This window comes from Marmota monax, unplaced genomic scaffold (assembly GCF_021218885.2).
Source record: "Marmota monax isolate L192 unplaced genomic scaffold, Marmota_monax_Labrador192_F-V1.1 WCK01_AAM20220418_F8-fsc00050, whole genome shotgun sequence".
NCBI classification, from domain to species: Eukaryota; Metazoa; Chordata; class Mammalia; order Rodentia; family Sciuridae; genus Marmota; species Marmota monax.
The window spans coordinates 12681930-12696984 of NW_026694552.1; the positions used below are offsets into that span (position 1 = coordinate 12681930).

General features: G+C 37.8%; 1 protein-coding gene across 1 annotated transcript in view; it reads left to right on the forward strand.

Moving 5' to 3' along the window:
* Window positions 1–10991, forward strand: part of Htr2c (5-hydroxytryptamine receptor 2C) — a 235278-nt gene extending 224287 nt beyond the window's left edge. Inside the window, exon 6 of the mRNA XM_046420878.2 lies at window positions 7508–10991. Coding sequence (XP_046276834.1) covers window positions 7508–8346 — 839 coding nt within the window. The 3' untranslated portion in view covers window positions 8347–10991. The remainder of the gene's footprint in view (window positions 1–7507) is intronic.
* The last annotated feature ends 4064 nt before the right edge of the window (window positions 10992–15055 follow it).

The following is a 15055-nucleotide window of genomic DNA, read 5'->3' on the forward strand; positions in this document are numbered from 1 at the left end:
TCTCTCTCTCTCTGTCTCTCTCTCTCTCTCTGTCTCTCTCTCTCTCTCTCTCTCTCTCTCTCTCTCTCTCTCTCTCTCTCTCACACACACACACACACACACACACACACAAACAGTACATATATAGTCATTTGATCCATCATTTGTAAACTTTCTTCTCTGTGTTTTTAAGTTCTCCCACTCTACTATATTACCTTTAAGGAGTGAGCTCCTTGTGATACATTAAAAGAAAATTTCCCTTCATCTTCATTAGCTTGCAAGTAGTAGTGTGGTCATATTTCAGTGCTACTTCACATTTCACTTCCTCATGCCCTCAGCCATATTGCATTTGAATACCAGAACCTCCCTCATCTACTCGCCCCTCTCTCACCTACTTGCCCTCAGATTTCTTTTTTTTTTTTCAAGATGCCAGTCCAGCCAGCATGCTTTTTTATTTATTTATTTATTTTAATATTTATTTTTTAGTTTTCGGCGGACACAACATCTTTGCTTGTATGTGGTGCTGAGGATCGAACCCGGGCCACACGCATGCCAGGCGAGCGCACTACCACTTGAGCCACATTCCCAGCCCATTGCCCTCAGATTTCTATCGAGCATATTTTACGATCCCTGGACATTTCTCTTGTCAGCTCATGGACTTCCCTTTCTCACACTTTCCTGTGTCATCTTGTTTTAGGTCAAATTCTTCCAAGCTATTTAAGGACTTAGCACTATTGTGGTGGTCACTGTCATTTATTCATACATGCCTAATGTTCCTACTTTTCCCAAACTAAAAATCCTTGAGGTTCAAAGTTGAGTATGAATTCCTTGAAATTCTCACCATGCCAACATGATACCAAATTATTGATCAAAGCATACAAAGTGCTTCTTTCTCCAACTTCTAGTAGCACTTTATCTATCTTTATCTGAGATAACCCTACTTGTCTGTTTTGTGTCTGTGTTCTCTGAAAGTATTCCTTCATCTTCTGCTGTCAATTAGTATGTTCAAGGGACTCATTTATGACTCTGTGAGGCAATGGACCACTCAGGTCAGCCTGATGTCATATGGTCCTCCTAGGTCTATTTGAGAAAAATTCCTCTCTATGCCAAACAACTCAGAAAAAGAGATACCTCTGAGGAATCTCTGCAGTTCAACAATAATTACCCTAATCTATATTTCCTTTTTGATATTGGCTAAGATGTCCTAGGAAATTTATTCTATTGCCTTTCATATCACCATTTACTTATTATTCATCTCTTGGTAATGTTTCCTATGCCACCATAATTGTTCTCTCTATAATCAATAGGCACCTCCTTGTTTTCAAAGACAGAGGAAATGTTTCAAATTCTAGACTCCTCTGTGACATCTGAGGGATTTTCTTCAGAACCCTCTCTCCCTTCGGCTGTTACAACATAATTTATCATTTGCACAGAATTATTACCATGCTGCACAGAATTATTACCATTTTAAATAAAATGATGATTCATTTTATTTTAAATCATTTTGCAAATTTTGCTGCAGTGGTTTTGATCTTAACATAAGATATCAAAAGAAGGTTTTCAGCCCAGGTTTACTAACAATGACAACTATTTAATGACAGCTACCTGGCCAACAATATTTGCTAGATACTACCATTGTAAGATGCATCCTAAGTTCAAAGAGGTTAAAAATTACAAGAAGCATGAATTTTAAAATTATGGGCAAATTGTATTATTATCTGATGGTTTGAAGAAAACTAATCTGTGTTGCTTGAATTCAAGGCTTTAGGAAACAATAGAAACATCTTTATATATTTTTTAAAAGTTAGTTTCTTTGCAGTAAAAGAACTTCATTAAATAATGGGCTTTTGCAGAGATTTGAATTAGATAATGCATGTAAAGTATACAATGCAGATAAAGTTTAACTATAAACACTTATAATAAGCAGTCAATGAATGACAGTAGTAATAGCAGTAGCAGAAGTAGTTTTTGTAGTAGTAGTAATAGCAGTAGCAGAAGTAGTTTTTGTAGTAGTAGTAATAGCAGTAGCAGTAGAAGTAGTTTTTGTAGTAGTATAATATATCATATTTTCAATAAAATAGTGGTAGCAGTAGCAGTAGCATGAGATACTTTTAATAAAATTTGAATTATATATTATTGAATTTAATGTTTTTAAAGTGCTAAATAAGACTTTATATGTTTATTGAAGATACTTTTTTCTGAGTTTAAGTGGCCTTAATAAAAAAAATAACCATTTTTTTTAGGATTTTGCAAGAACTGAAGAAGATAATGCATGCAAATATTTGATCATTTATTATTTGAAGTAGTACCTGATATTTGCAGCAGGATATGAATTATGACTTGTTTTGTTGCTTATAAAATTCTAAGGAAGATGATATAGAAGTTATTGAAGTTAATCTCAGAAACATTAAGTGATTCCATTAATAATTAATAATTCTTAGTGTGTTTTCTGCTCTTGGTTGAATAAAATAGTTTGTGAAAGTATATAACAATTATAAAATACCTGGCTCAGTGTGTGAAAAATAGGAATCACTAAATAAAAAGTAATTATAATTATTCCAATTGTTGTTATTGGTATATGATTTTTTCAATGGTAGTTCATTTCTACTTTTTCTCCTTGGCCAAATCAAGTATTTAAAAAAAATAATTTAAAAAATACCCCATTATATTTGCTTATTTTACTTAACTTTTCTGAAGTTAACTTCATCTAATAATATGTGCCTTTCAAAATTTTATGGAAATGAATGATAATGCATTTAAAGTGTTTTATTATTAGTATTGCCGTGGTTTATACTTACCTGATATTATCGTAGCACATGGATTACTATTGTTTGATATTATCATCATAGCAAATGAATTACTATTGTTTGAACTTAAAATGCTAAGGAAGATTTACACATTTGCTGGGTTGATTCTTCAGAGTCTCATTAACTTTATCTATTAACAAAGAACAGCAGTTCTCAAACTTTTTGGTGTCAAGACCCCTTTACACCCTTCAAAATATTTGAGTACTACAAAGAGCTTTATTTTTACATGGGTTGTACCTACTGATATTTATCATATTAGAAATTAAAACTAGAAATGCTTAAAGTTTTGATGATTCATTTTATTTTAAGTAACAACAGCAATAATAGTTGTGTTAATGTTAACAATTTTATGAAAGGTAACTCTAATTTCAAGAAACATCAGAGGACGGGGATTTTTTAAAAGAACTTTATTTATTTATTTATTTGGTGCTGAAGACAAATGGTTAGAAAAGCAAAAGCTAAAAAACTTTCTGAAAATCTCTGAGGCCCCAGGGTCCTTGAACCACAGTTTGAGAACTGCTGGTACTTACCTTTTAATTTTTTTAAGGTATTGAATAAGAGAGTCTATGCATGATATATTGTCGTTAATACTGCTTATATTGTTGTTTTCGTTATTTATAATCTGATATTGCCAAAAGATATTGAATTTCTTCATGTTTGTTGACTGCATTCATGGTTTCTAAAAACAAAACTTATGATGGTATAGACTTGGTAAAGTGGTTAAGCTACTTCACCAAATATTATCTGACATACAGAGTCTTTACCCAAATCGAGATAACACATTTAATTCTGTGTTGTCCATATATGTACCAGGCTCAGTGCCTGGTAGAGAAGATTGGCAACTCTTAACCTGGTTAAACCCTTTTAACTAGGTGTGATAGTGCATGCCTATAGTCCCAATGACTTGGGAGGCTGAGGCAGGAGGATTCCAAGTTCCAGAACAACCTAGGCAAAATAGTGAGACCCTGTCTCAAAATAAAAAATAAAAAGGGCTGGGGATGTAGCTCAGTAGTATGGTGCCACTAAGTTCATTCCCCAGTATGGGGGCTGGGGGGAGAAAGAATCACCCTTTCCTCAATGTACAAAAGTTATACAAACAGAGGCCAGGAATAAAATTGGCCTCACATATCCAATAACAACTTCCGTTCACCTACAATGACTCTGCTCCCCTCTTCTGTTGTCCCTTGACAAGGCCTACTTTTAGGCCCAAGAGTCCTTTATGAAAGTGACTAAATCTTTTAACAGAAGCAAGCTAACACTTTTCTAGAGCTGGGCTCTGAGTGATGTTGACTTCCAGATTTTACAGCCAGTATATGAGGCCTTCCCCCAGAGACTTCAGGTGTCTCTAGGAATATCTAGAAGATGGTGCAATATTTCGTGTGGGAAGTTGAATCTCCACACCTCAGTGTATTTACCCTAGGGAGGGTACCTCCAGAGTGAAGGCAAACTCTCCAGCCTCAGCGTCTAGTTTCCACATTGCTAGGAGGGAGGAGGGGGCAGGCACTGGAGAGGGTACTCACCTCTTTTACACCCTCTGCTGCTCTTGCTGGAGGATCCTGGGAAGGAATAATAGGTTTCCAAAAACATTTTGTCATAAAATAGCATTTTGGTCAAACCATAAGGAAGAAGGCTAAGTGTTTCCACTCAGGGGTCCAAGTCTTTTGCTCTACCTATCATCGCTTCCAAAGGTAGCAATGGTCACAAAGTCTTGGGGACTTTTTTGGTCTGAAGTCTTTTTCTTTTTCTTTCTTTTTAAATATTTTTAGTTGTCAGTGGGCCTATAATTTATTTATTTATATGTGGTGCTGAGAATTGAACCCAGTGCCTCACACATGCTAGGCAAGTGATCTAACACTGAGCCACCACCCCAGCCCCCACTGAGCCACCACTACAGCCTCTAAAGTCTTAATAGACATGTTATTATTGTCTGCTTCAGAGAAGACGTCTAGATCTTCTTATCACTTTTTTACTTTTTAAAAATTATTAATTTTTTTGTAATGGAGATTTTTCAAAGATTACAGAAGTAGAATTATATAATAAAGTACTCATCATCTAGTTCCAGTATTAATTTATCAGTTTATAGACTATCATGTTTCATCAATACTCCCATCCATTTCTCCTTCCCATATTATCTTGAAATAAATTCCAGACATCATATCATTCTTAAATATTTTAATATGTCTAGCTAAAAATATAAAAGCTATTTTTCTAAACAAGTGCAGTATTAACACCTCACCTAAAAACTGGTGCACAATAACTATTAATCATATAATTGAAAGGCCAATTGTCCAAATTCCCAATTATTCATGAATATTTTTGTTTGCATCAAGATCCTAAGCAGGTCCACAGTATAATTATTTGGTAGTTTTTTTTTAATTGTAGTTGGATACAATATCTTTATTTATTTATTTTTATGTGGTGCTGAGGATCGAACCCAGGGCCTCACCCATGCTAGGCCAAGCGCTCTACTGCTGAGCCACAACCCCAGCCCTATTTGGTAGATTTTTAAAGTATGTCTAAATTAGTATGTTCTCAAAGGTTTACTCCTATAAAGTTTTTTTAAATCTTTTTTTAGTTGTAGATGGACGCATCTTTATTTTATTTATTTATTTTTATGTGGTGCTGAGAATTGAACCCAGTACCTCACACATGATGGGCAAGCACTCTACCACTGAGCTACAACCCAGCCTCTCCTATAAAGTTTTTGAGAACCCATTTTCTCTCTTTTTTTTTTTTTGTAGTGCTGGGGATTGAACCAGAGCATTATGCATGCATGGCAGGCACTCTACTCTGAGCTATATCCCCAGCCTTCTTTTCTTAATATCATATTAGCTTCCTTAACTCCAGAAAACTTCCCGCAACCTAACTCTTTGCTAAAACATTTCATTAAGGATAAGCCAATACTGACTTCTTTTAGGCAAGCTTGATCTATATTCTTTCTAGAAATTATCTTATATTTATGACTTTTTCAATATAGGATCTAGCGATACAGCTGGTAGCTTTCTTACCTGCTTCTTTTACCTTAAGAAATATAAAAAAAATATAACCCATGTGGTTCTGTTGTACTTTATGCTCCCAAGTGCTCCTGAAATTCTCACAAGTGTTTCATCAAACTTGGTGAAAAATAACCTTCTCTATTCCCCTTCTGATACCTGTCACTCTTCCTAACCAGTGTTCAAAGTTCTCCTTACTAGTATGGGGCATTGTGTTACAATGTCTCCCAGAGACTTCAGGTCTTTCTTACTTTCTTGAATGGCATGCCTAGGTTCAGAGATGTAGGTAGGAATGGACCCTAATACTCAAAGGATTCTTGTCACATCTGCTGCTCCTCCTCTTTACACTGTGTCTAGAAATTCAATGTGTGAGGAAGAAGCCTTACGGATCATTACCCAAACACTCTTTCTCATATCTTGCTAGGGATTAAACACCAACCAACATCCTCAGCAAGCTCTAGCAAAGAAATATTGACCATTTTTTTTCTCCTGGATCATGTAGCTCAACATTTTAGATCGAACTAGAAGTGTTAAAACAACAAGTAGGGCCTTTCAGTGCCAGGCTCCCCAAACTTTTTATGTGTTCCCTGAAGTCAGCATCTATCTCTGTGAGCACACTGTTTCTGTCTTCTCTCACGGTTCATGATGTAGAGACCCAACAGCCCAGGATTCCTAAGGATCTCTGAAACCACCCCCAATTGCAATCTGAATCTTCCTCACCTTCAACTTCCTGTGGACACAAGATAGGGTAAATTAACAGTAAAATTTGAATTTTACTTGCAAGTTATCACAACTCACTGATACAGGATCTTTTCCAAATCTACTTGAGTTATTTCTGAAAAAAATTCTAGATTTTATACTTAGGCCTAGGTACAAGATCACCTTCTGCCCCAATGGCCTCATAGATAATTTCTGCCTATTTACTGAAGGAAGTACTATCTTTCAGTATTCTTATAAACAAAAATGCTCAAAATTCGACCTTGAAATAGGAGAACCATATCTCTCCCAATTTGGCATTTCTCTCCCTCCTTCCTCCATTCCCCTAGGGATCTAATCCCCAGGGCCTCTTATTCATAAACCCATATTATCACTGAGCTATACCCCCAGCCTCTCTCTATCTCCTGTCCTTGAAACAAATGCTGCTTATGCCCAGATATTGAAAAACAAACAATCAAGAAACCTTACTAAAAAAATAATATTTTTGGTTTCTGCTTATATTTTAGCATAATGGTCAGATAGAGTCCAGTCAACCCTTAAATGCTATGTCATTTTTTTTAATCGAATTTGGAAGACATATGCTTAAAAAAAAGAATGATTGGCTTTGGTAATGTCATTGCAAACAGATGTGAATTTATTCCTTGTTTCAACAAATACCCATTGAGTGCCTTCTGAGCTGAGACAGTCCTAAGAACTGGAAACATGACAGAGCAGACTCAGTCTGCTCTTAGACATAACCATATCGAATACCTTATCTCAATAATGGTGATTCCATGCCTTCTATAGAAATTTAAGGAGAAGGCATTCCTAAGAAGAAGAAAGCTATCAATCATTTTCTGTTATCATTCTGCTACCATTTCATGAGACTACTAATTATGCCATGAATAGCTATCAACAAACATCCCCTAAATTTCCTTCAATGAAATGCAAATGAACGTTATCCTGATGCACAAATCTGTTCAATCCTTCCATATGCTTTAGCAACATCCCAGTTTCTTTTTATTTCTTTAGGTGTCTCAGTTCCCATCCCCGTGATTGGACTGAGGGATGAAGACAAGGTGTTCGTCAACAACACGACGTGCGTGCTCAACGACCCAAACTTCGTTCTGATCGGCTCCTTCGTGGCGTTCTTCATCCCGCTGACGATCATGGTGATCACCTATTGCCTGACGATCTACGTTCTGCGCAGACAAGCCCAGATGCTGCTGCAAGGCCGCTCGGAGGAGGAGCTGCAGGGAATCGGCTTGGATTTTCTGAAGTGCTGCAAGAGGAACACCGCTGACGAAGAGCCCCCGGCGAACCCCAATCCTGATACGAATGTTGTGCGCAAAAGAAAGAAGAAGGAAAAGCGTCCCAGGGGCACCATGCAGGCGATCAACAATGAAAAGAAAGCGTCGAAAGTCCTTGGCATTGTGTTCTTTGTGTTTCTGATCATGTGGTGCCCCTTTTTCATTACCAATATTCTGTCGGTTCTTTGCGGGAAAGCCTGTAACCAAAAGCTCATGGAAAAGCTTCTGAATGTGTTTGTTTGGATTGGCTATGTATGTTCAGGAATTAATCCTCTGGTGTACACTCTGTTCAACAAAGTTTACCGAAGGGCTTTCTCCAACTATTTGCGCTGCAATTATAAGCCTGACAAAAAGCCTCCTATCAGGCAGATACCGATATCCAGAGTTGCTGCCACTGCTTTGTCTGGGAGGGAGCTTAACGTTAACATTTATCGCCATACCAACGAACCTGCTGTTAGGAAGCCTAAAGCCAGCGAGCCAGGTATAGAGATGCAGGTTGAGAATCTGGAGCTCCCAGAAAATCCCTCCAATGTGGTTAGCGAGAGGATTAGTAGTGTGTAGGACAAAGCAACACAGTCGTCCTACAGTGAGGCTACGCGTGTAGGAAAAATTTCTTCTCTAATTTCTGTCGGTCATAACTAATGTAAATATTGCTGTCTAAAAAAGTGTTTTATATATAGCTTTGCAACCCTGTACTTTACAATCATGCCTACAACAGTGAGATTTAGGGTTCTATATTTACTGTTTATAATAGATGGAGACTAAGTTATTTTGATTCTTTGATGAATAAAGTGTTTGTGTTTTTTCATTCCCTCCCTCCCTTACTTCCTTCTTTCCTTTCTTCCTTCCTATGTCTCTTTCTCTATTTCCTTTGGGCATGTGGAAACGTTGATGTTCTTCTCAGGTGGCATTTGCAGGAGACCAGAATGATGCACGTGACAGTGGTTACATTTCAACCACACCTAAATTGGCAAATTCAGTGGAATCTCTTTCCCGGTTAACAGTAAATATGTACTTTAAACTCTTGCTCTGCTTCATCTACACACATAAACACAGTCAAATAGGTTCTGCCTAGTGCAACATCCATCAGTGAGTCAAAGGCAGAACTTAGCCTTGATGTTACATATAGGGGCAAAATTTGACATTGTCGGAATGTTGTGTCGGTATTTTGCTGCAATGTCTGTCCCCAAACATAGTGGTATTTTAACATAGCAGCTGGTTAACCAGGACTACAGAAGTGGAAGGATGACAAAGAGAAATATACACCAAAAAGCTTTTCACTTCTTAAGGACAATGTTCAAATTCTGATTCTTACCACAAGCAAACTGGAATTAGTGTTTTCATTCTGGTCCTTAGTAAATACCTAATTCCGTAAATAAACTGGGAAACGAGACCCCAGAGTTATTTCCCATTCCAGGATTCAACATCAATTGGGTTTTGATCTCAGAATTCTGGAAATTCGTGTGCTACACACAAAGTGAAATTAGCATTTTGAGCCTTATTAAAATATTTTCTTAATTATGGTACCTCTATCTATAGGACCCAATTTAGCAGTCCGTTTTTAAGTAAAACTTATATAGGAAGGCGTAGACAGCGAGAACCTGGGAAGTTTTACTTGATCAAGGACTACCGAATTAGGCCCTTAGAATGTGAAAAAAGTAATTAAAAATACGCTTTTACTGAACTCTGGGAATAACAGAAATACAGAGTTTCCATTGGGATTTTAAACAAAATTTATCTCATTTTCAGATCCTTCCAAACTCTCTAGTGCAGGAAAAGGCTGCAGCTTATTTGTGAAAGTGGCAAGCTCTTCATTGTACTGCAATTAATGTACCAGAAATTTAAATCTTTGTTCAAATATAGTGTTGTGCTATAATAAGTGTTGGCCATTGTTTCATTCGTGGGCCTGCTGCTCTCTAAGAATTCAGTACCATTTTAGTAGTTTGTAAACCATGACAGGTTTTCAAGCATTGCTAAATTAAGACCATTAAGTCTATGCTGTGTGCAGAGTATACGCGTGTTTGCAGTAACTGTGTTTCCATGTGTGTCCATTTCACACAACTGTGGATAAATTTCCGAAGAATTCATGATGCTATTTCTTATGCCTGACAGTTACTTGCACACCTTGGAGTGTGCCTCTTAGTATCTTAACACTGGTGAATGCAGAATCTGAATTTCCAAAACCCCTGGTCTGTGTCCTCAACACACAGCATAGAAAAATCCAACAGTTCTGCCACTGGGGCAGTGGAGAGCGGCTGTATTCGAGGAAACTCATACAGTCTCTATTTGATTTACAACACTGCCAGATGTCAGTCAATTGCTTGAGCATGCCCAAATATAACATGAAAGTCAAGTCTACCTGCCTGTTAGGTCAGTTGAACTGCATGTTAAAACAATTACCTGAAATTGAATGAGGTGATCTAATTCTTACTGAAACGAAGATGTCTGAAGACCCAGCATGCATCCAGCATGAGTTCTGCACATACAGATGGTGCCCTGCATGTACTCCATGTATGTTGCATGAATCCATTGATATGTTTTAATGTAGGGCAGAGTAGCTGATACAAAAAGGACTGAAGAAAATCTTCTGGCAGTCCTTTCAAAGACCATGCATTCAGATCTGAAGTAGCGTGAGTAGGAGAGAAAATTGGAAACATCTGATTTCTTAACTATCAGGGCAAGCTCATAGCACATGTTTTAAAGAGAATTGAAATATAAATCGTGGATTTCTAAAAGCACTAGCAATAAGTTGAATGATAATAGCTTATAGCACATTTGTTAATAACTCTTATGTCATCAAGTAGTAGTACTTAATAGTACCCAACACAGTAATTATCCTCAAATTGTGTGCTATTCGTAAGTTCTGTGCAGTTTGGTATGAAACAAATATACTCATTTGGGATATAAATCTTACAGTTCAATGTTAAATCTACAAAATTTTATAAATGTTTTAAAAAAAAAGTGTGTGATAAATGTAAACGTGGTGAATTTACTGTCAAACAAATCATTTTGAAGTACTATTATATATGTATAACTGTTAAGACACGTGCAACAGACTGCCTTATATTATTTCCTGTAATTCTTCTCCTTTGTCAAATGGTACTTTTTGTGAATGGTTGCAAAGTGTTGTCTTATTCTTGATTCCTGTATGTTATCCATTCCAAGTTTTTGTGATACTTCCTATTAATTTATTAAATTTATTAAATGTTCGCTAAGATTTCATGCGTCTTTTTTTCCCGCGAACCGTTCAAGGAGAAAATATACTCCTTTACTGCAATTTCTTTGAAAAGGAAATTACCAAGACAAACACCAACAGAAAATATTACTTTTTCTGACTCATTATGTATGTACTCAAAAATCAAGGGAAAAACAATGAAGAGGTGTGATCGATGCAAGCCATATCAGAAGAGCATCTCCAATTCCTCATGAGGAAACTAGCTGCACTCCCAAATTATCCTACCCTCCTTCCTTGAACAGAGGCTGGGTGGCTCATGTTCTCTCCTTGCTGTAGGAATCATACTGTCTTCGTACCAGATTCTAAGGTCCCCAAGGGCAGAAAGGACAATATGTCTATGGATGGTTTTATCTCCAACATTTAGCAGCTACTTTACATTCAACAGATATGCACTGAGCATTAATATTGGTGGACATTGTATAATCTCTTCCTGTTGCTAAAATGGGCCGTACAACTCCCTGCTGTTCAGTCATGCAGTGTGGCACAGTCACTTTCATTGAGCTCTTATCTCAGATGACTTTGGACAACTCTGAAATCATCAGAACCACAATACTAAGCAATTCTCTTCCTCTGTATCTTGAGTCAGGGATTAAAAAATATATTGGCCTTTTCTCTCAAGGTAAATACCTTCCTAGTGCTGGGTGAGCCTCTGTGATGCTGATGTGACAATGGTGGCCTGAGAAAAAAACAGCAATATCATTCCTTTACTATGAGTAGGTTCCCAGAAAGGTCGAGAAATAAAGGCTGAATTGACACTTGAAGCAATTGTCACTGCTGCCTATGGCCAGAAAGATCTTGTACCATGGAAGCTGGAGGTTACCAATGCCCAACACTGAGGCGATGGAGAGGGGCTGAAATTTCTTGATGGGCCCTGTACTTAATGGCCCAGTACCACCAGTGAAAGAAAAGGTGGGTGGGAGGATACTAAAGCACCTCCATTCATGGCATTGGAAGGTCATTTATGGTCTGAGGAAAGGGAGAAAGATGCTTCTTGGCATCAAGTAGCAGTGAGTTTCTAATATACAGTTTTCCATCTCCAACTTTGTCCAGTGCAATTTCCAAAGATGAGACCCATTTCTCCTTCTATGTATCACCTACACATATGTTAACATATCACCTAGAGACCTAAATATATTTAAAAGAGGTATTTTTTGCCTACCAACGGGAGTAGGTAGCATTATAGTGGTTCTCAAATATCACGGGATCCATATCACACACTTAAAACACACATAGCTCTGTGTTAGCCAGCTTTTCATCACTGTGACCAAAAGGCCCAACAAGAACAATTTTAGAGGAAGAGAAGTTGAGTTTGAGCTCATGGTTTCAGAACCAATTCATTACCCTAGGCCTGAGGTGAGGCACCACATCATGGTGGAAGGGCATGGCAGAGGAAAATTGTTCAGCTCATGGCAGCCAGAAAGCACAGAGAGAGAGAAGAGCCATAGACAAGACATAAAATCCCCAAGGACATGCCCCCAGTGACCTACTTCCTCCAGCCATGCCCCACCTGCCTACAGTTATCATCCAGTAATCCATTCAAATTCTTAATCCAAGCCGGGCATGGTGGCGCATGCCTGTAATCCCAGCAGCTCGGGAGGCTGAGGCAGGAGGATCTCAAGTTCAAAGTCAGCCTCAGCAATTTAGTGAGGCCCTAAGCAACTCAGTGAGACCCTGTCTCTAAATAAAAATATAAAAAAGTATATTTATATAAAATATATAAAACTCCATTTTAAATGCCCCAAACAAATCCTAATTCTTTTTCCTCCTTGAAATTTCTGACACTACCTTAACATCTTTCACAGGTTAAGAGCCCAATCCCACAAGACTGCCTCTTTCCCACTTCAGTTACCGCTTGCAAATATTGAATACCTAGATTACCCACACTTTCATTCTCCTTGGTTACAAATTGAGTGTTCCCATAACCCCCTCCCTCCTCAGGGTTTATAACTTTCTGTCATAGCTCATAAAATTCACTGAAATGCTTTAATCATGCTTACCAGTTTATTATGAAAGATACAAATGAATGACCAGATGAAGAAGTATATGGGACAATGTCTATCTCAATGAAGTTAGGGTACAAACCTCCTGACACATATATGAGATCACCAATATAGAATTATCTGAATCTTATTGTTTAGGAATTTTTATAGAGGCTTCATCTCATAGGCATGATCAATTATTAACTCAATTTCTAGCCCCATACCCCTTCCTGAAGGACAGTGATATGGGTGAAATTTGAATGTTTTTATTCATGGCTTGGTGTTTCTTAGACCATCCCCCCAACCTGAAGCTATCCAAGAGTCTACTAAGAATTGTATCGTTAGAATAAAAGATGTTCCTATCACCCAGGAGATTCCAAGGGACTTCAGAGCTCTATATAAGATGTTCCTATCACCTCCATTACTCAGGAAATTACAGGAGTTTGCAAGAACTGAAGGCAGAGACCAAATTTGTGTTTCTTATTATGTCACAACTGTTATAGTTAAAGCAACGTCCTGGGATTTCATAAACTGACTTCCAGACCACTCATGTATAATCGAATCAAGATTTTATTGAAGCACACTGGTGGTGACTGACCAGAACATAAAGCTGTTCCCCTGATCAGCCCCAGACAACTGCAAGGGTGCTCCTTATAAGCCTGAAAACCACCAAATGATGTTTGGGGGTCCAGCCAATGCAAGCAAGCCAAGTTACAGCAGCAGGAGAGTGCAGTCAGGCGGAGGGACGCTTAGCCAATCACAATTAGCCCAGTCACCCCAGTTATAGAAACAGAGCCCTGTTACCCTAGTTACAGAGACAATGCCCCATTAGGTAATTCAGTGTTCTTAAGGGTTTCTATAGCAAAAGGAAAAGAACAACTGGCCCCAGTCATGACCTTTCTATTTGGCATGGTTGTTTTACAAAATGGAGTCACTTTTGCTCGACTATCACACAACCACCTAGTCTACCACCTATATAACATGAAACAAACTGCTTGGTGGCTACTTCCGTCAAAATCAAGGCAATTGGAGGTGAAAGGAAATAAACTATTTTGTTTATGATTTCTTCTTAAATATACTTTCAACTCAGCAGCTTGACAGGATTCTTAGATTTATGAATGCACTTGAATAGTTTAAGCTAAACTGCAGTTAAGAAAAAAATCCCAAACTCACATCAGTGTAACAAAAACAAAATACTCATTTTTGGTCCAATGTGGACCACTAGGAAACCTCTCCTTAGAGTTAGCCCAGAAAAAACACTGACTAAGGCTCTATCTTTACATATGTGTCCACATAGCAGAGGGAACTTTATGAACCTCTTTGTTCCACTAAAGATAATCCTACCTTTAATTTTCAATTTAATGTTAAATATATTCATATCCTAGCAAGGTGTGGAGGCACACATTGTAATCCCAGCAACTTAGGAGGCTGAGGCAGGAGAATCCCAAATTTGAGGCCAGCCTCAGCAACTTAGGGAGACCCTGTCTCTAAATAAAAAATAAATAAAAGGGACTGGGGATGTAGCTTAGGGGTAAAGTGCCACTGGATTCAATCTCCAGTACTATATATATATTCATATTCTCATACTTTAACTATGATTTTATTTCTATTCTTAACCTTGTCTTTAAACCTCTCAGTATATATAGTCCTACCTCTGCTCTTAATGTTAGAAATAATCTTAACCCTATTTTCTCCACATTCTAACACCACCTCTATAATCTTGCCTTTCTGCATGTGCTTTCTGCAAATTCTAACATTACAACAATCCCTATCCCTATCAAGATTCAATGCTTCCCCTGCTAAATCCTCCTTTAGGCCCAAACAAAGGAACTTCTAAACTTACAATTAGGTCCAAGCTCTAGCACTGTGTTAGTCAACTTTTCATCACTGAGATGAACTTAATGGAGGAAAGATTTATTTTGGATCATGATTTCAGGGGTCTCAGTCCATGATCAGCCAACTTCATTGCAGAAACATTATGGCAGAAGAGCACAGTGAAGGAAATGAAAGCTGCTCAGCTCATGGCAAGTAGGAAGTGGATGGAGGGAAGGGGATG